This window comes from Ochotona princeps, chromosome 6 (genome assembly GCF_030435755.1).
Source record: "Ochotona princeps isolate mOchPri1 chromosome 6, mOchPri1.hap1, whole genome shotgun sequence".
NCBI classification, from domain to species: domain Eukaryota; kingdom Metazoa; phylum Chordata; class Mammalia; order Lagomorpha; family Ochotonidae; genus Ochotona; species Ochotona princeps.
In genome coordinates this window covers 56,542,968-56,568,877 of record NC_080837.1, presented here as the reverse complement: position 1 = coordinate 56,568,877, position 25,910 = coordinate 56,542,968, and the positions used below count along the sequence as shown (strand labels likewise).

At 41.6% G+C, this 25,910-nt stretch overlaps 1 protein-coding gene across 4 annotated transcripts in view; it reads right to left on the bottom strand.

Moving 5' to 3' along the window:
* Nucleotides 1-25,910, bottom strand: part of LOC101535103 (signal recognition particle subunit SRP54) — a 69,539-nt gene that overhangs the window by 42,330 nt on the left and 1,299 nt on the right. For 2 of the 4 annotated variants that reach the window (XM_058666343.1, XM_058666339.1), the window contains exons 2-11: nt 17,748-17,853; nt 15,005-15,096; nt 14,062-14,146; nt 6,667-6,771; nt 5,642-5,708; nt 5,503-5,560; nt 2,956-3,106; nt 1,016-1,164; nt 685-785; nt 132-218 (exon numbers count right to left, since the gene is read on the bottom strand). In XM_058666343.1, the coding sequence (XP_058522326.1) occupies nt 132-218; nt 685-785; nt 1,016-1,164; nt 2,956-3,106; nt 5,503-5,560; nt 5,642-5,708; nt 6,667-6,771; nt 14,062-14,146; nt 15,005-15,096; nt 17,748-17,825 (973 nt within the window). In that variant the 5' untranslated portion in view covers nt 17,826-17,853. Of the gene's footprint in view, nt 1-131; nt 219-684; nt 786-1,015; nt 1,165-2,955; nt 3,107-5,502; nt 5,561-5,641; nt 5,709-6,666; nt 6,772-14,061; nt 14,147-15,004; nt 15,097-17,747; nt 17,854-20,391; nt 20,412-22,562; nt 22,754-25,910 lie in introns of those variants that run through there. The other 2 variants (XM_058666340.1, XM_058666341.1) reach the window with 2 other exon arrangements.

Sequence of the window (25,910 nt, the reverse complement as noted above, 5' to 3'; positions counted from 1 at the left end):
ATAAACAAATTATATAATTATTTAAAATATTAAATATCTGAAGAATTTATTTATAATATTATCACTACAAATAAATGGTAGCTTTATCAAGAAGAAATTAAGACATCTGAGATTTTTTGCCATTTACATACCATGTTTCAACTTCTCTATAAGTGCTTCATTGTCATCCAACTTCAACTCATTGACTTTATCTATCAGTCCTTCAATATCACCCATCCCTGTAAGATCCCAAAAAGATTAACAATAGTATACTCAATGTTACATTAACCAATACACATTCACATAACTACCTTGTGAGGTAGGCAAGTTGGTACTATACTTCATAAGTGAGGGAAATTAAGTGGGGGGGAAAAAAAAGCAGGGGCCTTTGAATTCAAATTCCAGGTTTTCTAGCAATATCACCCTCAGAAAGATTTACTGTCATTATAAAAGTTACTAGTATAGCCAACAGAAACTTGCATTTGCCAAAAATTTTTCAAAGCATGTTCCATCTAATATTTCACCAGCCTAAGCACAGGAAGCAGGTTGGCATAACCATTATTTTACAGGTGAGGAAGGTAAACCATAGGAAGAAAGGAATTTTTAAAATGAGGTACTAAAGGTAGGATTAAACTCCTAACCAGCTCCAGAGATCAATATTATTTCTCAGAGTTTTTTTTTTAATATCCCCAACACTGTACATACCAAGAAGTTTGCTGATGAAAGGCTGTGTTTTGAAAGGCTCAAAGTCATCTATATGTTCCCCTGTACCAATGAAAATAATTGGACTTTTTGTGGCAGCAACCCTTTGAAGAAAATATAAAATATGCTCAAAAAAGATAAATCCTGAGGTTTTTACAAAACTAATAAATTTTCCAAGCTAATAAACTAATTTAAATTTTACTAACTAAAGCAGAAATTCACTAAGAAACTTCTTTATGAATCATATTAGGTCCACTATTGGCAAAAATCAACAAGAAAGCCATAAACACACATATAAACTAAGATACAGGACAAAAGCACCCCTGATACTTACGCACTGAGTGCACCACCTCCTTTTGCATGACCATCAAGTTTTGTTACTATTACTGATGCTACATCTACTTTATCTTTAAAAGCCTTAGCCTGGGCTTCACAAGCCTGCCCAATGGAAGCATCCATCACATAAACAATGTTATCAGGTTGCTAGAAAGTTCAAATAGAAAAGATACATATTGTTACTTTAAAGTTCATCATTGGAAGCTACAGAACATATTTATTATAAATATGCAATCAGTAAATATTTGCTGAGGGAGTATTATTTCCTGGCGCAATCCAGATCCTGAGGATAAAGAGGTCAGTAAAAAACTCCTGTCCCCTCATAGAACGCAGATGGTAAGGGAGGTAGGGAGGTAGCTTAGGAACAAGCCTTCTCTGGAGGTAATTTTAGAGCTAAGACCAGGACAGAGAAAGGAAAGCTACATAGAGATCTGGAAGAATTGCATTCTAGGCAAAGGAACAGTAAAAGAAAATCAGAAAAAAAAAAATACAAAGAGTACATAATAAAATTAAAATGAAACTTGGGTAAAATGACAGCATAACTGAAAGAAACATTATTAGCATTAAACACTAACCTAAGAATTACTGCTAACACATCAATGGCAAAATATGAGTTTCTAATACAAGGAACTTTTTTTAAGATTTATGTATTAAAAAAACGATTTATGTATTTTGATTAGATAGGCAGATTTTACAGAGAAGGAGAGACAGAGAGAAATATCTTCTGTCTGCTGCTTCACTCCCCAAAGAGCCACAATGGCCAGAACTAAGCCAATCCAAAGCCAGGAGCCAGGCACTTCATTCAGGTCTCCCACATGGATGCAGGGTCCCAAGGCCTGGGGCTATCTTCCACTACTTTCCTAGGCCACAAGCAGGGAGCTGGATGGGAAGTGGAGCAGCTGGGACATAAACCAGTGTCCATACAGGCTCCCAGCACTTGCAAGGTGAGAACTTACCCACTAGGCCATCGCACTGGCCCCAATATAAGGAATTTTTCAAAATTATGAAAAATATGTATTTTGATAAACAATGTAAAGATTTCAATCTATTTTGCATTAAAATAAACATTTCATTTTCATTTTCCATAAGCCTTTTACATACTAGATATTTATGTTTTTTCTCAATTTTCATAATTGGAAGGCTGAGAAACTGAATTAGTATTTTTTAATGCTTCAAAGTCCCAAAATTCATTAAAGTAAAAGCTTCTCACTAAAGTTAAGGAACATATAGAAAATAAATTCGGGCTCGGCAGCATGGCCTAGTGGCTAAGGTCCTCACCTTGATCCCATATGGCTGCTGGTTCTAATCTCGGCAGCTCCACTTCCTCTCTGTCTCTCCTCCTCTCAGTATATCTGACTTTGTAATGAAAATAAAATAAATCTTAAAAAAAAAAAAAAAGTAAATTCAAGATACCATAGATCAGTGTATATAATAATTATAATTCCAGACATTATACACTATTTTTTCAATTATCTGTTATTTATTTTCTACAGATCAAATTACAGACTAAAATGATGAAATTATCTTTTTGTTTTTTAAAAATTATTAAAATTTTTTTATTGCTAAAACAGTTCTAAAGACGTATCATTATTTGTTGTTTCTTTGTATAAACCTATCTATAGAGTTTAATAAGGCAGTTAAATATGAGATGGGTGCACAATTTTTTATTCCATAAGTAAAAAATTGAAATTTCAATTAAATAAATATGTTAAATAAGCACAATTAGGTTACACAGAAAATACAAAACATCAAAGTAATCCTAAAAAAGGAAAAACGTTTTAATACAAATTTCCTTCTTATCATATACTGGCAGGTACCCAAGATGAAAACAATTATTTGGAATTTGCCTTACACATAAGGATGAACTGAATTTTATACTGATTATCAGCTTTAGAATTAACTAGTCTTCACAGTGTTGTTACATTAAAAACTACTTACTATAGCATTAGCAACTTGAAGCATTTCTTCAAACAAAGAGTCTTCTTGTTTGTGGCGGCCACTTGTGTCAACAATTATAATTTCAAAATTTTCATTTTTGAATTTCTCTACTCCTTCAGAAGCAATGATAACAGGATCCATTTCTGTATAGCTATGTAACATGAATAAATGATTTCACAGTCATCACAGCAAAACTTCCAAGTATTATCAATGTGGATAGTTAGCCTCCTTTTGAATTATTCCAATGATCATATCAATTTGTGATAAAATGCTAGGAAGTAATAACTAAAGAACCAAATTAGAACCACATGAAGGAATATCCAGATTTTTAATGACAGAACTTTCTATAATTCTTCCGCATGTCATTTCTGAATGACTTGAGTTTTGCTCAGTTTTTTCATACATCTTATTTAATAACTGAACTTCTGTGACAGTATTTCATTGCTTTTCCACTTAATACCCTTTTCTAGTAACCATCTTATAAAAAGCCATTTCATATTCTTACAAAATGTAACTTTTAGGATACCTACCATGCCATCAAATGGCTATGCATCTGTCTGTTAACTGAGTGTGCTATCACTGAATGACATTTACGGTCATTCCAGTTTCTTGCTAATATGCATAATCCGTAAGTGTTATTTCTTTGAAACACTTTCTAATTCTACCTTGCTACTAATATGCATCTTAGGAAGCAGCAGATGATGGCCAGAGCACTTGGGTGTCTGCCATCCAGAAAGGAGACATGAACTGAGTTCCAGACACCAACTCCTCATGCCAGCCTGGCCCAGCCCTGTCTATTGCAGGCAGTCAACTACTGGATGGAAGATATCTGTCTCTGCCTCTTTCTCTCTCTGCCTTTCAAATAAAATGTAAATAAATAAAATTGCAAATTAAATAAAAGGTATGGGATATTTTAAATTTTATTTTTATTCAATTAAAAGGCATAGGAACGGGGTGGGGGGGAAGAGTGGGAAAGAAGGAGGGGGAAGGCAGAAGGAATGGAGAGAGGGAGGGAGATAGCACCAATCTTTTGGTTACTCCCCAGATGCCCACAGCAGTTCTCAGCTTCTACAAAGTCAGGGGCCAGGAACTCGACCCAGGTTTCCCATATAGATAACAGCAGCCCAATTGCCAGAGCCCTTGCTACAGTTTCTCAGGGTCTGCACTAGCAGGAAGATGAAGCCAGCAACAGAGCAGGATATTTGCTATGACATGGAATGCAGGCAGCTTATCCCCACACCAATTTTACCCATTCATATTATTCTGATTTTTCAACTATACTAGAAATGAGTCTTATTACCATCCCCAATCTTAACTCTTAATATCATTCTTTAATTCATATGCTAGAAACCCATGACATAAAAATAACTGGAAAAAAAAATTACCACAAGAGTCATACACAGAGTTTACAAGATTCTTTTGGCCAGCTGAAAAGTCCTTCGGGGTCTGGCACTGTGATGCAGCAAATTAAGCTGCTGCCTGTAATATTGGCATCCCATATGGATGTCAGTTCAGATCCTACCTGCTCCACTTCCAATCTAGCTTCCTGCTAATGAGCCTGCGAAAGCAGAAGAAGACAGCCCAAGTGCTTGGTTCCTACACCCATCTAGGAGACCAGGACTGAGTTCCTGGCTCCCAGCTACAACCTGGCCTAGTCCTAGTCTTCTCCCTCATTTCTCTCTGTAACTCTGTCTTTCAAATAAAAACATAATCTTTAAGGAAAAAAATTGAAAGTCCTAAATAGGAAATCCCTCAAATAAATCCTGCTACATCTAATCTAAACTGAATTATTCAGATTTTAACACACATAGGGTCAGCATTGTGCTACACTGAATAAAGCTGCTGCCTGTAACACCATAGGGGCACCAATTCGAGGCCTGGCTTTTCCAATTCCGATCCAGCTCCCCACTAATGTACCTAAGAAAGCAGAGGAAGATGACCCCAAGTGGTTGGGCCCCTGCCACCGACATGCGAGACTTGGTGGTAACTCCTGGCTTCGGACTGGCCAGCTCAGGCTGTTGGTTGTGCCATTTGGAGAGTGAACCAGCAAATGAAAGATACTACTATGTCTCTGCTTCTTCTCAAAAAAAAAATTTTTTTTAAATAAACTGTAACAAGCCACACTATTGAGATGAACAATAATGTATCAAACGTAGAGTAACAGTAATCACAACTACTTTCTGAGATAATTGTAGACCAATTGCTCACTATTGTGTATTTAACAGAGATGCTTCCAAAGAAGTCTGAAATCAAGCAGCAGCAACAGAGGCAGAAACATACAGGACAGAATGTCACGGCAGAGTGCTAAGCATGGGCAAAAGCCACAAACTAAACAACGCCCTCACTAAGGTATCAGGCTGCAGTGGAAGAACCTAATAACAAAACCTAAATTATTGATTACACTTCAACTTTTTCCAGAAGGAATTATATTCAGAAAGTATATAATGAAAAATAAGCAGACTACATGAAGTATGTTCGGATAACATGAAAAAAAAAGTTCAGATAACATGGGTCATGTGAACATCAAAAGAAAAACTAGCAACTTACCTTCCATAGAATGGAATTCTTGCTTTGGTAGCATTCTGTTTCAGTTGGTCAAAAGCCCCTAAGGAGATAAAGAGTTAATCAATCCTCAAATTTGAAAACAAAAATTACAGAAAACAATTTCAAAATTTCAACACAGTACCTGCTCTGAACGTATCTGCACATATCAAACAGGTCTTCCAACCTTTCCTCTGGTAATAATATGCTAACTAGGAAAGAAAGATTATTTAAAAACATATTATTATTCATAAAATTCCTACAGTTCATCCTTATTATTCACATAAGGCAGGGGTGAGGAACATCTGGTCCATGAGCTATGTAAGGCCCATGAAATCATTTTGATCTGACTCAGCCAAGGCAACCACAGGCAAGACTTCAAATGCTACAGCAGTTAAATTTTTTAAGTTGATAATTTTAAAAAAAGATTATTATTTTTATTAGAAAGGCAGATTATATTTACAGAGAGATGGAGAGACAAAGAGATCTTCCATCTGCTAGCCTACTCCCCAAATGGCCACACAGCTGGAAATGAGCTGATCTGAAACCATGAGTCAGGAGCTTCTTCCCAAGGCTTTGTGCCTCCTCTACTGCTTTCCCTGGTCAAAACCAGAGGAGATGGGAAGTGGAATAGGCGGGACATGAACCAGTACCCATATGGGATCCTGGCACTTTCAAGGTGAGGATTTAGCCAATGAGTCATTGTGCAGGGTGCAAGTTTATCATTTTGTATGGCCTGCGAATTATTTTATAAATATTCAGATGGCTCGTGGAGAAAAAAGGTTCCCTACCATTAATCTAAGGAATATAGTAAAACTGCACATAATTCTCCTAAAAGTAATATAGATTTTTGAATGTAGCAAATTTCCTAAATAGTTTAAATTCTAAATTGCCATTTAGTCACATTCAAAAGACAAAGTGATCAAGCAGCAAATGATCATTGTCTACTACTAATCATATAGGTAAAACATATTAATAGTAATAATAATGCTACTAACAAAAACCCTTTCTCAAAATAATTCTTTCTTTTTCCTCAAACTCTTAACATGGTTGAGGCTTCTGGAAAGAATGATGCAGTATACAACTAGAGAGGAAGGGATGGTACAATAGTTTAAATTAGCATAAATACAAAATAAAAATCTGTATTTTTTTTTAATAAAGCTAACTTACCTTTGAACATGTTGTAGTTTTACCACTCCCTTGCAATCCAACAAACATGATCACATTCTGTTTTCCTTTGGTAGGTGTCCATGCTTTAACTCCAGGGTCTACAAGCTATACAAAAAAAAAAAAAAAAATTAGAGAGGCGAGCCGAGGGCTGCGGGAGAGGACGTCTAGCTCGGATCCCGAACCCAGTCTGCCATGTGCCCATGGTTCATGGCGGGCTGGGCCCGGACATGCCTGGGTGCGAGGCCTGCTTCCTTCTGGGGTGAGTACGCCGAGGGGGGAGGCCTCCGTGACTGGGCATGTCCGGGACCCACCCATCACCCTCATTGGGTGGTGGGTGAACGGGATTGGGGAGGGGCGCAACCTTGGGCCTGCGGGATTTAACCTCCGGCTGCCAGAGGCGAGCTGAGGGCTGCGGGAGAGGACATCTAGCTCGGATCCCGAACCCAGTCTGCCATGTGCCCATGGCTCATGGCGGGCTGGGCCCGGACATGCCTGGGTGCGAGGCCTGCTTCCTTCTGGGGTGAGTACGCCGAGGGGGGAGGCCTCCGTGACTGGGCATGTCCGGGACCCACCCATCACCCTCATTGGGTGGTGGGTGAACGGGATTGGGGAGGGGCGCAACCTTGGGCCTGCGGGATTTAACCTCCGGCTGCCAGAGGCGAGCTGAGGGCTGCGGGAGAGGACATCTAGCTCGGATCCCGAACCCAGTCTGCCATGTGCCCATGGCTCATGGCGGGCTGGGCCCGGACATGCCTGGGTGCGAGGCCTGCTTCCTTCTGGGGTGAGTACGCCGAGGGGGGAGGTCTCCGTGACTGGGCATGTCCGGGACCCACCCATCACCCTCATTGGGTGGTGGGTGAACGGGATTGGGGAGGGGCGCAACCTTGGGCCTGCGGGATTTAACCTCCGGCTGCCAGAGGCGAGCTGAGGGCTGCGGGAGAGGACATCTAGCTCGGATCCCGAACCCAGTCTGCCATGTGCCCATGGCTCATGGCGGGCTGGGCCCGGACATGCCTGGGTGCGAGGCCTGCTTCCTTCTGGGGTGAGTACGCCGAGGGGGGAGGTCTCCGTGACTGGGCATGTCCGGGACCCACCCATCACCCTCATTGGGTGGTGGGTGAACGGGATTGGGGAGGGGCGCAACCTTGGGCCTGCGGGATTTAACCTCCGGCTGCCAGAGGCGAGCCGAGGGCTGCGGGAGAGGACATCTAGCTCGGATCCCGAACCCAGTCTGCCATGTGCCCATGGCTCATGGCGGGCTGGGCCCGGACATGCCTGGGTGCGAGGCCTGCTTCCTTCTGGGGTGAGTACGCCGAGGGGGGAGGTCTCCGTGACTGGGCATGTCCGGGACCCACCCATCACCCTCATTGGGTGGTGGGTGAACGGGATTGGGGAGGGGCGCAACCTTGGGCCTGCGGGATTTAACCTCCGGCTGCCAGAGGCGAGCCGAGGGCTGCGGGAGAGGACGTCTAGCTCGGATCCCGAACCCAGTCTGCCATGTGCCCATGGCTCATGGCGGGCTGGGCCCGGACATGCCTGGGTGCGAGGCCTGCTTCCTTCTGGGGTGAGTACGCCGAGGGGGGAGGTCTCCGTGACTGGGCATGTCCGGGACCCACCCATCACCCTCATTGGGTGGTGGGTGAACGGGATTGGGGAGGGGCGCAACCTTGGGCCTGCGGGATTTAACCTCCGGCTGCCAGAGGCGAGCCGAGGGCTGCGGGAGAGGACGTCTAGCTCGGATCCCGAACCCAGTCTGCCATGTGCCCATGGCTCATGGCGGGCTGGGCCCGGGCGGCCAGTGCGCCATTTGGCGCCAGGCTGAGCCTGCTGGCCGCCCAGCCGGGGAGCTCTGGGGTATTGGACATCTGAATCGCTGCTGAGATAGCTCTAGAGTGACCCCACTGTTTCTGGGATCTGAGCCAATCCTAAAGATTCCCAATGCCAGTAACTCTTCCTTTGAAGAACTTCCAATCCCTTAATAATGCTGAGCTTTGAACACCTATCAAGTAAAAGATAAGCTCCGGCTTGTGTAGCAGGCTGGCACCTAATGGTCCTCGGAGCAACCACGTGCAGGTGCGTGATTTACGGCTAGGAACGGTCCCAATCTGGGATGCCACAGCTGGGATGAGGTTCCCACCAAGGGGTGTATGTGCTGGAATGGGGGCTGCGTTCTATCTAGGAAACAGTTGCAGTCACCCGAGGCACTAGTGTGGGCTGGGATTGGATGCACCAGGCCGGTTCAGATCCCAGCACCATCTGGTGTTATGGAGAAACAGGGTAGATGTGGGACTGACTAGGCTGGGTCTCAATCCCCTTCTGAGCCATGTGTGAGCTGTATGTGGGTATGGACGAGCCATGGCTGGGCTGAAACATCCAACAACAAGAGTCAGAATGGGGTGAAAGCCAGCCAGGAAAAGCCACTGTTCCTGCTAGGACAGGAGGTGAACTGAGTAGGGTTGGCTCAAGAACCCCCTGGCAAGCGCAAAATCTGGCATTGGGAGGGGTTCTGATGGAGGAGCCTGGGCAACTCCTCTGGCAGGACACAGTCCCTGCAGGTAAGCGCGAGAAGCATGATTGGAAACAGCCCAGAATAGGCCATGGAAAGTTTCCCACTGGCATGCATTCGGCATGGGTCAGGAGCAGACCAGGCTGAATCAGTTCATGTCATCCTCTGGCAAATCCGATCACCAGAACAGAGTGTGGAATGGGCCGGGTTTGGTTGCGACAAAACCAGTACACATTATGGAACGCCAGGGCGTGGTTGCCTGTACTGGATATGAATGCAGCACCCATCCAGCACACGTGAGATCCAGGAAGGGAGGGGCAGAGCTGGCGGGGGGGTTAAGGGGCTGGTCCCCTCGCTGGACAACCACTCCCACTGGAGAGTGTTGGCTGGGATAGAGACAGACCCGACTAAGCAAGGCTACAACACCTGTGCGCTGCATGTGGACTAGATCAGGGCCACAGCATCAGCTGGCAGAAGCTGGCACTGGGGACTAATTCTGTCGAGTCAAATCACAGGACCACCTAAAGAGTGCATAAACCGGGACAGAGAGACCTGGGAGGGAAAAAGTGGGTTCCCCCTTCTTGGGTCACTATTCCCGTGGGAGGGCATGAAAACTAGGACGGGGGCTGGGATGGCTAGATAGAGAGGTACTCAACAATATCTGTGAGGGCTGGATGGTTGAGTTGGTTAGATAAAACTAAGCTTCAATACCCATCGACAAGTACCAGAGCCAAATGGGATGGGGGACAGATTGGTCTTCTGCTACACATACTGGCAAACCAAGGTAGGGGGCGGTCTGGTGGGGGTTATTGTGGGTCGCCCCAACTAGGCTGCAGCTCCCACTGGTTGATGTAAGGGCCGAACCAGACTGGACTGCAACACCCATTGGTTCCAGTGCAACTCGGGACTGAAAACAGAACCAACACAGCAATTCCAACCACCAGCTGATTAGGGTGATGGACTGTGCTGGGCCCTGTGCTTGCTAGAACATACAAGCAACTAATCTGGGAATACCTCAAAGTATCTTTGGAGATCTCCCCACTTGAACTGCTGGACTCAGAATTCTAACCAAGAAAAGACAGAAGACAGAATAGGACAATCATTCATCTCAGCTACATGTTGGCAGCGAAATATGGGACAAATGGAGACTTCATGATGGACCATATCAATCAGTGGACCACCTCATCGAGCGAAACTGGCAGTGACTCATAACTGGAGAACTATTAACTCCACTTGAGCACATATCTCAGAGCATGCCCCACATCCGGGACTTGGGGTGGGCGGGAAACCGGGTGGGGCTTCTCCCTCAATATCCCCTTTTACCTCAGATACATGATGGAAACAATATGGACATAATAGCATTGCCCACCTCCCTATCCCCCTGAACCTTTTTTTTTTTTTTCTTCTCTTTCTTGTTTTTCCTTCAACTATAGTTAGCTATGTAAAGATTGTCAACAACAATACAATAAAATGGATTATAAAAAAAAAAAAAAAAATTAAAAACAAAGCCAGGCTAAAGTACGCCTACATACAAAACCCTTCCCTTAACACTTTAAAGACATTTTTATCTGAAAGCCCTTAGACCTCTGTCATTCCAATTTCACTCTACTGTCCTTTGTGCATATAGATTTTTGGAAGAATACAAAATGATACATTGTGAAATCATAATCAAATATATATTATCAAACAATTCAGAGGTGAGGCTTCCAAACCATTTTCTTTACAATAGGGCCAAAGTGTGAAATAAAATGTGAGATGAAGTTTGACCTAAAGGAACAACTATGTCACCATATAAATACAAAAATGTATGTGGTAGGTCACATGTGAATTTAAAAACTTCTAGTAACACATAAAAAATGGTCAATTCTAATATTTTATTTATCCCAATATATCAAAAACATGACTTTTGACATTTAACCTATATCAAAACGTTTTTAAAATATTTATTTATTTTTACCAAAAAGGTACATTTACAGAGAGACAGACAGAATGATTTTCCATCTACTCGCTCATCCCCACCCCCCTCTGGCCACAACAGCTGGAGTTTGAGCCGATCTGAAGCCAGGAGCCAGGAGCTTCTTCCTGGTCTCCCACATCAGGCCCTATATAAAAACTTTTAAAGAGGTATTTTATATTCTTGTCCTATACTATGTCTTCAAAAGCGGTCTGTGTTTCATATGTAAAGTACATCTTATCATGAACCAGTTATATTATAAGTACTCAATATACACGTGTAGCTACCATAATCAGAGTGTTTTTGTTTATGTTCAATTTGACAAACACCATTTACGTATAAGCCAAAGTATAAATGATATGTGAAAAACTCGTCAAATGTTAAATTCTCCAATGCTGATAATCACCAATTTTATAATGTCAATAGAAAATTAAGGTTACTATAGAAACAGTCCCCAAATGAACAAGTCTGATGCATTTGAAATAATCACTTAGGGGCCAACATTGTGGCTTAGAGGGTAAACTTGCCTCCAGCATTCCATAGATGCTCGGTCATGTCCAGGCCACTCCACTTTTGATCCTGCTCCTTGCTAACAGTGTGAGTAAAGCAGCAGAAGATGGCCTGAGTGGTTGGGCCCGTGCTACCAAATAGGAGACCTGAAAGAATCTCCTTGCTCCTAGCTTTGGCCTCCTGGGAGTGAACCAAGAACATCCCTCTATGTCACAGCACTAACCTCGGCAAAATTGCTCTTAACCAAAGTTAACCTCTCTTCTTCCTAGATACTTTCAGTATACTAATCCAACTCCATTTTCTACATCTTATGGCAGAATCACCCAACTCTCCGCAGACCTCTTATTTAGAACCAATGATATAATTATTTTATAAATCTTTTATAAGCCTTTTCTTCTTCCTATCCCCTTGACTAAGGGTCCTCAACTTTTTGGTCTGAGGGCTTCTCTGTGATCATAGTAGTTTATGAAAGATAGCTGTGATGTGAAATTCGAAATGATAAAGACTTTCTCCTCTTTTGCATAAAAACCTGATTCCATCCTGTATAATGAGTAGATATTATACTGGTACATGATTTTGTAACTACATTCATTAGTCATTTAGAAAACACTAGCTCATTTAGTTATGCAAACTTTCCATGATTTGATCCTTTTCACTATACACACAAAAAAAATGTTAATACCAACAATGACCTCATCAGGAAAGTACGGAGATACTGTCCAACTCAGTAGAGATCCAAGTTCCTAGTTTATACTTGGAACCTTGCATTCTATCACTAGGCCTAATATGTAAGAAGTTCATCTTATTTACTTTGGAGAAAAGGTAGGTGCCAAATGTCAAAGTGAATAATCACAAATTATAGGTCGGCAACTCCTTCATGTAAAAATGGTGTTCTATTTAAGAAGCAACTCATCTAGCTTGCAATGGAATAACCCCATCTGTGCTTTCCTCAAGGCAATCAGGATCGCAGCAGACAGCAGAAGGGCTTTCTGAATCCTTCCCATTTCATCACAAAGAATCTTAAAAAGATGTATACACTTGAGGCTGAAGACTGACATAATGAATCATTTCTACTGCTTCATCAAAAATAGATGATAATGCAATTGTTTGGTAATAAAAAGTACAAAGATTATTAGTATTGTTTGCTATCACTGTCTTAAATTTGTACAAGACACAAAGGTTTAGCCAGCAGTTAAAAAAAAAGGCAAATGATCTATTACTGTGAAAAGTTTCAACCTTACTTTAAACACTGCTGTTCCACATGATAAGCTTAAGTATAAGAGTCAGTAATTAATCTGTTACCAGCATCATTTAACATATTGGCTGCACAAAAGCTGCGATTCAACAAAACGCTCTTTTCAATTTGAAAGAGACAGGAGACACAAGGGGGACTTTCCATCCAACTGTTCACTCTCCAAATGCTAATAGCTATGGCTACACAAGAAATTAAAACAATTAATTTGAAAAGAGTAAATGTGGTGGTATAGCCAGCTAATCCTCCATTTGTAGCAACAGCATCTCATATTGGCACAGGTTCATGTCTTGGCTTCTCCACTTCTGATCGAACTACATGCTGATGGCCTGGGAAAGCACTGGAGGATGGCTCAGGTCCTTGGGCCCCTCACCCACACAGATGACCTTAAAGAATCTCCAGGCTTCTGGCTTTGGATCAACTCAGCCCCAGCCATTGCAGTCATTTGGGGAGTGAATCAGGGTATGGAAGATCTTTTTCTTTCTATGTCTCTTCCTCTCTTGGAAACAGTTGTAAATAAATTAATGCTTTTCAAAACACGAAAACAAAAGCCAACTAAAAACAAAAACACCTATCAGTGTTATTAGTACCAAAATAGTAAATGAAGATATTCGTGTAGTGTAAGAAAAATAAGAGACCACCAGAGGACTACCTATCTACATATATTTTAATGATTGAAGATGTTTATCCTAATTTGCATAACAGGTAGATCAGTGACAGTACAAAGGTGATGCAGGGAAATAACCAGTAGTTACTACTTAAAAAAAAAAACTCCACTAATCAAAAATTGCTTCAAATCCAAGCAAGACTTGGGATATTTGTTCCTTTCAAAGAACATTTTTTATACAATAAACACTGCAAAAATTACTTGCTGAGCCTGACCTTCCTGTAGAAAGTAGGACCATCAGTAGGCAATACCCAACACTAAGAGAAAAAACTCAAGGAAGAGTGTCTGCTGATCAAGCTGGGTAATTTCTACCCTTCTGGCAGGAAAAGTATTGGCTTTTTTTGTTCTGTTCCAATTAAAATCCATAATAAAAACATGCCACTTATTAGCCTTTCAGCCAATACTTTAATACAGACACCCATTCTGTAGAAACATACACCCTAGTGCTAGTTTATTTTTGTCCACTTCGAGTACAGAATCACCACACAATACTGACAGTCACTTACCTTCACAAGTTCTTTAAATACAGCATGCTGAATCATTTTTCTTTTGTTAAGTCCAGATGCCATTTCTTCGAGATCAATAGCAGACCTTCACAAGGATGATATTTAGGGGAGAGAGGAGAAAAATCAACTAAGACACTCTAAAAAAGAGGCTTTGTCCCAAAGAATAGTAAGGATGTTCAGTTGCTCATATTAACAATCTTCTAATTAACAGGAACAAATATTATAGTTACAAGTTATAGTATAAGTAATTTTCCCAAGAAATGTTAGAGGTAAGACTTTCATTAAGTTTTCAAGGCTTTTATTTAAAAATATAAAAACTTATTCTGCTAACACTGCAAAGTATTAATCTCATTAGTTTTTCTTACAGATTGCTTATATGTTTTAAAAATAGCACAAGGCAGGACTGCTTTCTCCAGTTGTCAGTTTTTACTTAAATGATAATCCCTTGCCAGTGAGGCTCAGGGTGATGCTACAGGAAGTATGAAAGGAGTGGCATTCAGGCAGCCACCGCCTCTCCCGGTGCACACAACAGAGACCACACACACTGCTCCTTCCTGCCGATATGGTCAGAGAAACCAAACTGGGCACAAAAGAGAAAATAACTCTCCAGTAAAGAAAGAGGCTAATTAATACCACATTAAGCATGAAAAGGATAAAATGATACCAGTTTTCTATGAAGAATCTTATATCAAAAACTGTACAGTATATGATTGAGTCCATCCAAATAAACAAGCAGCAACATTTTAAAAAGTCCATGATGAAATGAAAGCCACATGCAGTTTATTCTTTGAACTATCACTTCAGAAACATACGACACATGTAGATTTTCAGTATATGAGTTCCATACTGTTCCAATGTTACATAGCAGAAATGTTTCACGATACAGTTAGTTCCTCATCCCAGCAAACTAAACTTTGGTTTTTACCTGACTTATTTAACTTACTTAACATTTTCTCTTAGTTGCTTCACTAGTTTAATGTTAACATCCGCTTCCAATAATGCTGTACATACTTCCTTTAGCATAGCATTTAATACCTGAAAATAAAGTGTTCAATGTATCACTTCAATTACATAAAACAATGATTGGTCACATCATATTATATCATAGCTTAATAAAGACACACAATACTACAGTACCGGGGGAAAAGCTATGGAGAAAAAAAAATCTTATATAATGTCCATTTTGTTAATATAAGACATCCTATTTAGCTTTTTGGGTTTTCTTATATGAAACAATAACAGAGAAAGAAAAAGAGCGAGAGGGAGAGAGAAAAGAGAGAAAGAGAGAGAGAAAGAATGTTTTTCCACTTTGTTGGTTCTTCAAATGCCTGCAATAGCCATGGGTGAGCTAGGCAAAAGCTAGGAGCTTGTTCTGGGTCTCCCATGTGGGTGGCAGGAACTCATACACTTGAACCATCATCTGCTGTCTTCCAGGGTACAAATTAGAAATGAACTGGAAGAGGAGGTGGATTTGATCCCAGGCACTCTGATATGGAATGTGGGTACCCCAAGTGGCAGCTCAACTTGCAGCGGCACAATGCATTCCACCCCTTGGAATATATATATGTGAACATATGCTTCACATATTCAAACATAAATTTTATTTTACACTTTTATCCTTATGTAAAAATGAAAATAAAGACAATATGCGGGTCCAGCATGGTAGCCTAGCGGCTAAAGTCCTTGCCTCACATGTGCCAGGATTCCAAATGGGCACCGGTTTTAATCCAAGCAGCCCTGCTTGCCATCCAGCTCCCTGCTTGTGGCCTGGGAAAGCAGTTAAGAACAGCCCAAAAGCCTTGGGACCCTGCACCTGCATGGGAGACCCAGAAGCAGCTCTGGGTTGCTGTCTTCACATAGGCTCAGCTCCAGCCACTCTAGTCACTTGGGGAGTGAATCAGCGGACAGAAGAACTTCCTCTCTGTCTCTCCTCTTCTCTGTATATCTGACTTGCCCATAAAACCTAAATAAATCCTTAAAAACAAAGGATAATAAGCAAGCTAAAAAGTTACTATACAATGGATGCGGCCATTGCTGCTTTGTGTTACTGATACACAGTATATATATTCACAGTATACACCTACTTTTTTTAGTTGGAATACCAAGGGGAAAAATATGATAGGAGAAAATGACCCAATGTTGGCATTCCAGTCAGAAAGTAAGCATCTCTCACTGTAACTCACACTGTTACAAGTTTGCTGAGCTTCAAGGAACTATGGTTAAAATGCCATAAAGTCTTAAGTTTACGTTTTGGCCTAACTTTGTATATGTGCTTACACACTAGAACATAATCTCCATGAGGGGAAGAATTTTAGTCTTCAATCACTGTTTTATCACTGGGTCAGGGAAAAAAACTTCAAAAACACAGGCCCTCCTGTACTTTTTTTGAATGAAATCTCTCCCTCAACTCACTTCATATACACTATGGCGGTGGCCCAGATTTCTCTATTCACTCATTATTCCAGGGGTCAGATAAAACTGGAAGCATTTCTCCTTGTTAATTCACTAGCAGAACAGTACCAAGAACAGAGAGCTATGAATTCAGGAAACACCTGTCTCAGTCTACTTTCCACCAAGCCTGCTTCTCTGAGTTTTCTTTAAACAGAAAGCATTGGGGCCACATAACTGAAAAAACTACCAAGAAAGCTGCCGTGCTATTTATCCTCTTACGAGGTTAGACAATGGCATATTACTTGGTAAGAATTACTAAAAAATCCTAGATGAGGAATTAGGAGACAAAGATTCTAAACTCAGTACTTCCAATGAATGAACACACAAACATTCTTTCTACTGCACGAAAGCCTGGATCTCCAAGTTGGTCTTCCAAATTATTTCATTCCATAATTTCATGAACATGTTGATACAAAATACTATAGTTGAATTTTTCCAAGCCTCCAAGCTTAGAAATTACTTTTAGTTTTATTAATTCATTTGATCTTTAAAGTCATTTTTATGACACAAATTATTTTACCATTTATATCAAAGAAAGTAGACTTGTCTAAATTTATATTGTATAACTACTAAATGACTCAAATAGGTCTTCAAAAACCAAATTCAGGACGTTTTCCATTGTTACTAAAAAACATAAAATGTCCTTGTGAACTATAATCATCTCTTTTTAAATTAACAAGACTTTAAGACTCAGTGGGGGGGGGGCGGGAACCAGGGGAAAGGCATATAGCATGTTACGATAACAAAGTCAAGAAAGATTTCAGAGTTCATATAAGGAGCCACCTCATAAAATCGCAAAACAAAGAAAAAAGGAATATTTCAGAAAAGTTTAAGCAAAGTGGCCCTCAAATATGTGCTTGCCTTTTACAAAAGAAAGTGAGCATGGAAGAGTCAGGTAAGCATATGTCAAGACATAGAATGAAAAAGTTTTAACCTGATGTCAAGACAGAAAACCTAAGCACCATTCCAGACTTTAACCATCTTCAAATGTTACATTACTTTCTATATGCAAGTTAAGGTCATTTTTAAAGAAATTCTTTACATAAAAGAAATAATGCTACTGAGTTAATATCTCGATCAAGAACATGACTTATTGTATTTAGCCTTAGGTTTTGTCCACAAGTATTAAGTCTACATCAAGTAAATGTACACACAGGGATTACTAATAATTTACCTTGCCAATAACTGGAAAAGATATACAATAATTTATGTAATTCACATACTGTTTTACATACCTCTTCATTGATAATGGTGGCATTGCTCAGTGAGCGCAATGCTGATGTTATTTTTCTTCCAAGGTCTGCCAGAACCATCTTGAGGCTTTAAGGTGGGCTTACGGCTCTAGAAAGTGAAAAACATTAAAAGAAAACAATCATTTCATTTCCCATGACTGAAGTTTTCTAAATGAGACTGGTTTTGTTCTAATTAAAGTATTCTCATATTCCAGCTTCAACAGTCTCAAAAAGTGAAATTGACACACGGTTTTGCTCACTTATGTTTGAAAACTTTTTTTTTGTTGTATTATTTTTTATTGATTACATTGCATTATGTGACACTCTCTCATAGGCTCTGGGATTCCCCCAACCCCTCCTCAAACCCTCCCCGCATGGTGGATTCCTCCACCTTGTTATGTATGAAAACTAATTGGAATTTTGTATATGAACCATGAACTTTAACATACCAATACCCTTTGAAGAAAGAATGACATGATCTCAAGCATGTTCTTTCTTTAAAATATACATATATATTTTTTAAAGGCAGAATGACAGGGAGAGGAGGAGGGAGACAGAACCAAAGAGAAATTTTTCATCTGTTCACTCTCCAAATAGACAACAGCTGGGACAGGCCAAAGTCAGGAATTTCAACTCCAACCATGTCTCCCGCAAGTACTTGGGCCAGGGCCCGGCACTGTGGCCTACCAGCTAAAGTCCTCGCCTTGAACGCACCGGGATCCCATATGGGCGCCGGTCCTAATCCCAGCAGCTCCACTTCCCATCCAGCTCCCTGCTTGTGGCCTGGGAAAGCAGTAGAGGATGGCCCAAAGCCTTGGGACCGTGCACCCGCGTGGGAGACCCAGAAGAGCTCCTGGCTCCTGGCTTCAGATCAACTCAGCTCTGGCCGTTGCGGCTCACTTGGGGAGTGAAACATCGGACGGAAGATCTTCCTCTCTGTCTCTCCTCCTCTCTGTATATCTAACTTTGCAATAAAAATACAATAAACCTTAAAAAAACAAAAAAATACTCTGGCCAAACTCTGCTATTTTCCCAGGCATATTAGCAGGGACCTAGATTGGAAGTGGAGCAGCCAGACTCAAAAGTAGCTGGAACTGCAGCCCACACACAGCCCAGGTCCCTACATTCCGTTTGAGACAGAAAACTTGTGCATATAAATCACTGAATGGAGAGAGGGGTGGGGAAGCTACAAACTCTAAGAAGCCCTAATTTCCTATAGCAAAGGACATGGTAAATGATTTTGGGTCTTCCTGCTAAGCAAAGGAAAAGTCTTAATTAATTAATAAATAACATTTCTAGCACAAAGAACAACTACTGAGCTACTAATTATGTGACAGGAAGTGTGCTAAGTGATTCCGTATACATTATGTGATGGCATTTTATTCTTTTAATCACAGTTTATTATTACTCCTCCGTATTTTACAGCTTTTATTAAATCCCAAAATCCAAAGTAAGATAACCTCAAAACCCTTTCCAGCCTAAAACATTCTAGTTTCACTATCTTTCAAATGCTTATCTAACTACATACTGCATCCTGGTTCCTCTTGGTATCAGGCCTGACAGCCTCCACGGCAACTACACCATCAGCTCTGTTAGGCCTCTGCTCCGCCCACTCACCCTGCACAGCCTGGAACCTGTCACCCTCCATAATGTTCCACAATTCCTCCTCCCCCAGACTCTGCCTCTCTCTCACACCTTCTGCATCATACACACACACACACTCACACAATTTGTCACTCCTCCAGAGAACTCTAAATACTAGTGAAGAAACAGTTCAAAGCTAGCAGCACAGGTTTATGATTGGAGAACAAAGGGAATTTGAGAAAGCTGAAATGGCATAAGAAGAAATGAAGACAAGGAAAAGCCAGAGACGCACTTAGACCTGGCATATACATCACATTACTGAGCATTATTTGGAGAATTCTAAACAAAAATATTCTGGTCGAGACAGGTTGTACAGAGTTCTAAAGAACAAGTTTTAGGAATACAAAATATATGAAACACACAATATTGTCAGTAAAGCTAATTGTTCAAAACTGTTCCAAAAAAATCTTCCAAGCTAGGGCCCGGCGGCGTGGCCTAGCGGCTAAAGTCCTCGCCTTGAAAGCCCCGGGATCCCATATGGGCGCCGGTTCTAATCCCAGCAGCTCCACTTCCCATCCAGCTCCCTGCTTGTGGCCTGGGAAAGCAGTCGAGGATGGCCCAAAGCTTTGGGACCCTGCACCCGCGTGGGAGACCCGGAAGAGGTTCCAGGTTCCCGGCTTCGGATCGGCATGCATCGGCCCGTTGCGGCTCACTTGGGGAGTGAATCATCGGACGGAAGATCTTCCTCTCTGTCTCTCCTCCTCTGTATATATCTGGCTGTAATAAAATGAATAAATCTTTAAAAAAAAAAAAAAAATCTTCCAAGCTAGTCCAGACTAGCTCCCAGTACGGAGAACGCAGGAGTTGAAAAATAAGAGAAACAGAAGAATAGACAACTCATTCACCACAGTGAGAGTGGAGAGGTCTGGGAACACAAGATGCCAGAAAGGAAGATACAAATGAGCTATAAATTAGACACTACACTTCCACTAGAGTAAAGCTGGTCATTTAGAGCTTAAAAATTTGACTTCCACTACTTGGAATTGGGAAAAAAATGGCTTACCATACATTTTTACCATTACTTGGTTACTTAAGCTGAAACACTGACGACTTCATGAAGAAAATCTAGGACTTTAACCCATTACACTTATTAGTCCTTCCACAGAAACTCTTCACACAAGAAATAAGTTTCAGATGTTTCAGTTCATCTCCTTTACTACATTACCACCAGTGATATTACCCCATTTATGACACCACAATTAACTTTTTCAGATATTATAAACAGATATTTTAAAAGGCTTAATTTACAAAAGTTAAAACTAGCTAGCTCATAAAAATAAACCTAACTTTCCACATTGACTGCTTCTGTTTTTTGTTTTTCTGGTTTTTAAGATTTACTTTTATTTGAGAGCCAGATTTACAGAGGGAAGAAAGACAGATCTTCCATCCAGTGGTTCACTCCCCACATGGCCACAATGGCCAGGGCCAAGCCATTCTCTGCTGCCTGCACAAGTCAAGAGCAGGGAGTGGGATCAGAAGTGGAGTAGCCAGGACTCAAACAAGTACCCATATGGGATGCCAGAACTGCAAGTGGAGGATTATCATATTAAGTAACTGTGCCAGCCCCATCTGGCTCTTTAAGATTTAAAGAAAAAATGGGCCCAGCGTGGTGGCCTAGTAGCTAAAGTCCTCACCTTGAAAGCACCGGGATCCCATATGGGCACCGGTTCAAATCCTGACAGCCTCAATTCCCAACCAGCTCTCTGCTTGGGGCCTAGTAAAGCAGTAAAAGATGGCCCAAAGCCTTGGGACCCTGCATACACAAGGGTGAGCCTGGCTCTTAGCTTCGGATCGGCGCAGCTCCAGCCAGCACAAGTGTGAGCTGGATAGTGGGACTGTTTTGGTTCAGTTAAGGCTTCAACATCCATTGATGTACACAAGAGCTGAACTGGATGCAGGACAGACTGGACCAGTCTGTTACACATACTGGCAAGCATGGGAACCAGGGCTGGCAGCGGCCCTAGTGGGGGCTAATGGGAGTCTGACTAGGCTAAAGCTCTTGCTGGTGTAAATAAGGGCCAAGCGTATAATGGGCAGGGTCAGGTTGGGCCGTAATACCCATTGGTTTGTGTAGAAGATGCGGGTGGAGACAGAATTGATCCAGCAACTGCAACTACCAGCGTGTGCGTTGACTGATGCAGGTAATGGACAGAGCTGGACCTGTACTGGCAAGCACACACAAGAGTCAGCACAGGGATCACTTCAGAAGAGGTTTCTTTGTGGATTCCCTCAACTGAACCACTGGACTCAGAACTCCAACCATGGGGAGAATTACAGGATTGGTGGTCTGACCATGGGGTGCATGTGTCCACTTGGCCTCCTCAGTGGCTTAGAGCAGTGGACAGAATACCCAGAAGCACATGGAGGATATGGTATTGCATTTGAAGACATCTGGTACAATAATAGAGAAAGCGAGGTAGAAAAAACTGATCAACTACCTCAGTCAAGCGTTGGCAGCAAATATCTAGGCAAATGGAGGCTCTGAGGTGGATTATGTCTGCCAATGGACCTTAGAAGGATTTTCTCATTCTTGGAGTGGTAAGACTGACAGCATTTCAGAACTATCAAAAACACATAAGCAGTGCCTTCAGAGCATGCTCCATACTGGGGACCACGGTATGACATCTGGTGGCGGTTCCCCATACCCGAGCACTGAGGCGGTTGGGAAGCTGGGTTTGGCTTCTCCCTTCCCCCAGACACAAGAAAAAGAAAAAAGAAAATATGGAAACAATGGTCTCACCCACTTTCTCCTAACCCTCAACCCTTCCCAACCTATTCAAGTATGTAAACATCAAAAATTAAAAGACAAACTGCAAAACTGCCTATGCTATAAAATCCAGTCTATCAAACACAAGCTTATAACAAACATTAAAAAAAAAAAGCAACATGAAATGTTTAAGTCAAAATCATGAGACATCACTCCTATGATAGCTACAATCAAAAAGACAAATAATAAAAAGTGTCAGGCTATGGAAAAACTGTCACCTTTATACTCTACTGATGAGACACCATAGCTATTTAGAAAACCCTCTGGCAAACAAAGGTCATAGTAGCATTATTTATAATAGACAAAAATGTAAATAACCTAAATATCTCAGCTAGTAAACAGGTAAATAAAATGTGGTGAGTAGATCTGTACAAAGCGATATCAGTAGGCAATAAAAAGAAATGTACCTGACACACGCTTCAACACACATCATTCTTGGAATTACACTGGAAAGAAATCAGCCACAAAAAAAATCTTTGATTCTATTTACACAGTATGACCAGAATAGGTCGATCTATAGAGACAGAAAGGAAATTAATAACTGCCAAGGGTTCGGGAGATGAAGTAAAATGGGACTGACTGCTAATGGGTTTGGGCTTTCTTTGTGGAATAACGAAAATGTTCTAAAGTGATTATGAGATAGGTGTTTGGCATAATGATTAAGATTCCACTTAGAACACCTGGGTTCAAGTCTTGGGTACATTTCTTATCCTGGCTTCCTAACGCACATCCTGAAAGAGAGCAGGTTATACAGCTCAAGTACTTGGGCCCCCGCCACCCACGTCAGAGACCTGCATTGAGACCTGGACTCCTGGCTCCAGCCTTGTCCAGACTCAGCTGTTGCAAGCATTTGAGGAATGAACCAGCAGATGGCAGAACTTTGTCTCTTTGCCTTTTGTATTTTAAATGAAACAAAAATAAGTTTTTGGTTTTGTTATTTTTTAATTAGCGATGGTACCATAGCTAAATTAGAGTTGGTGAGGGTTGGTTGGGCTTTGCCGCAGCATCAGATGGCAGAGGCTGGCACTGGACACTAATTCGGTCAAATTAAACTCCAAAACCTCCTGGAGAGTGCATAATCCTTTCTGTCTCTATAGAGGTACCATAGCTAATTAAAAAAATAGCAAAACCAAAAACCTATTTTTTTTAAAGATTTATTTATTTTATTGGAAAGGCAGATGTATGGAGAGGAGGAAAGACAGAGAGAGAGATCTTCCATCCGATGATTCACTCCCCAAGTGACTGCAACAGCTGGTGCTGCGCCAATCCGAAGCCAGGAACCAGGAACTTCTTTCTAGGTCTCCCACGCGGGTGCAAGGTCCCAAGGCTTTGGGCCGTCCTGGACTGTTTTCCCAGGCCACAAGCAGGGAGCTGAATGGGAAGTGGAGCTACCAGGATTAGAACTGGCGCCCATATGGGATCCCGGCACATCAAGGCAAGGACTTTAACCATTATGCTATCGCGCCGAGCCCTAGTCACTGGCCTTTTAAAAATAAATTTATTTTTATTTGAAAGGCAGAGTTACAGAGGGATGATAGAAAGAGATACTGCATCTGCTGGCTCACTCCCCAGATGGCCACATGGCTAGAGATGGACCAGGCTGAAGTTATGAGCCAAAAGCTTCTTCTGGGTCTCCCTTGTGGGTACAGGAGTCCAAGGGCCTAGGCCACTCTCTGCTGCTTTCCCAGGTCCTTAGCAGGGAGCTGGATCAGAAATGGAGCAGCTGGGACTCAAACCAGTACCTATATGGGATGCCAGCATTGCAGGTTGAGGCTTAACATGCAACACCATGGTGTCAGCCACCATCACTGGCTTTTTATTAGGTTTTAACGTAAAATTTTTAAAGGTACAATTCACAAGTTAAGATAATTTTCCAACACTTTTCCTATAATCTAAAATTACAGATTCTTTGGAGTATAGCAGGCTTGTAACTGTTTACAAGGCTTAACTTCCCCACCTTTCATTGCTAGCTGCCACAATCAGACAGAAAGCATAGACACTTTTTTCTTTCATGTAACACAGCAGCAGACAGCAAGAAAGTATTACTCTTAACTCAAGGATAAAATTTGTTTTCCAAAGTGTTTCTATGAGAATTAAAGAGCTGTTAGTCAGTGGACTAGGGGTAGGCATAGAGTTGCTGTTTATTTACTCATTGATTAAACACCTACTATGTGTTCCAGGAATTGCCCCAGAATTGAAAAAAAAAAAGTTCTAACTGCAAATCAGTAAATTGTGGCAGTTCAACACAGACAAGAAGACACTCATGGCTGCTTCACAAAGTAAATTAAGCATTACAAGGGAAGACTGTGGCACAGCATGCTAGGCTGCCATTTGATACTCCCACATTCTTTACCAGGGTGCAGGACTGAACACCAGCTACTCAGCGTCTTGAACCAGGTTCCTGCTAATACTCCAGGAAGGCAGCAGATGATGAACTGAGTGTTTGGGATCCTGCCACCCGTGTGAGAGAGATGGATGGAGCTCCTGGTGCAGCCCCAGCCGTTGTGGCCATTTGCGGAGTGAACGAGCAGGTAAGATTGGTCTCCCTTTCCCTACCTCTCTCTCTAACTCTGCTTTTCAAGTAAATAAAATAAATCTTTTTTTTTTTTAAAGAGAGACATCTACTCAGTCACTCAATTATTCCACTGCTATTTAAATAACGGTCGTGAGCTAAAAATGAAATACCTGGTCAGAAGCTCCAAGGACAGTGAAGTAAAGAGGTTCTGGGGAAAGCAGCCGCCCCTGAATTCTCGATTAGGAGAGCAAATACGGAATGATTATTTGGGAAGCATCACTGACCATATTTTAAAAATCACTACATTAAGCCATACTCCTCAAAACAAACAAGGCAATGAAAATTTTCTTCCATACCTAAAAAAAAAAACCCTTGCTGAGAGAAGATGTGGACCTGACTTAGACAAAAATGGAAAGTGCTAGAATGAAGACTTAACCTAGGAAGCAGAAACTATAAGTGCCCAAGGGTTGCACAGAGTCAAAAAGAAACCAGATGGAATGACAATGTCTCTGGTGTGACTAACCAAGTGGCTAGTGATGCCACTGGCCAACGAATGAATGAGCATGGGCAAAAAAAGAAGCTGGTTTCAAAGTTATAGTTAACAGAAAAATGTTTAGGGGTCTTGATGGTTATCCGGAACGCCCTAGGTGTTGCTTTTCTAAGTTGAACCTACATGTGTCCCCAAATTCACACGGCATCAATACTCAAAAATAGACTGACAATCAGTGCTGTTACACGTGCATTAGTTCACAATGAAAAAAGGAGGTGCATATTTGGTTTTGGAACCAGCACTGCAGTACCTTCTCTTATGAAGACAGATGCTAAAGAAAAAGGCGTGGTAATGACTGGCACATAGAGATGGCACCTGGAAGCCACAGAGGTAAATGGAAGGCCAGTGAGCAAGGGCCATCTCAAAGGAAAGTGGCAACCAGGACAGAAAAAACCAAAAGCACAAAAGCTTTTACTAATTCCCTCCACTTCTCTAAAAGCAAATAAAAGAAAATCAACTACTAGGCAAGCGGACACCATTTATGGTAATCTTACTATATTCCAGTGGCAGGTTCAGAATTTCCAGACAAATGGAATAATCTGTTCAGAAGAAGGGCTTGAAGATGCTCTTGCACAATGTTCCATATTCAGTTAGAAAATACTGTCTATATCAAAAATGGAGGGAGAAGGGGTGGGAGGAAAATACCTTCCTCCTCTTTGGCATTACCATTGCTACGTATTAGGCACTGTA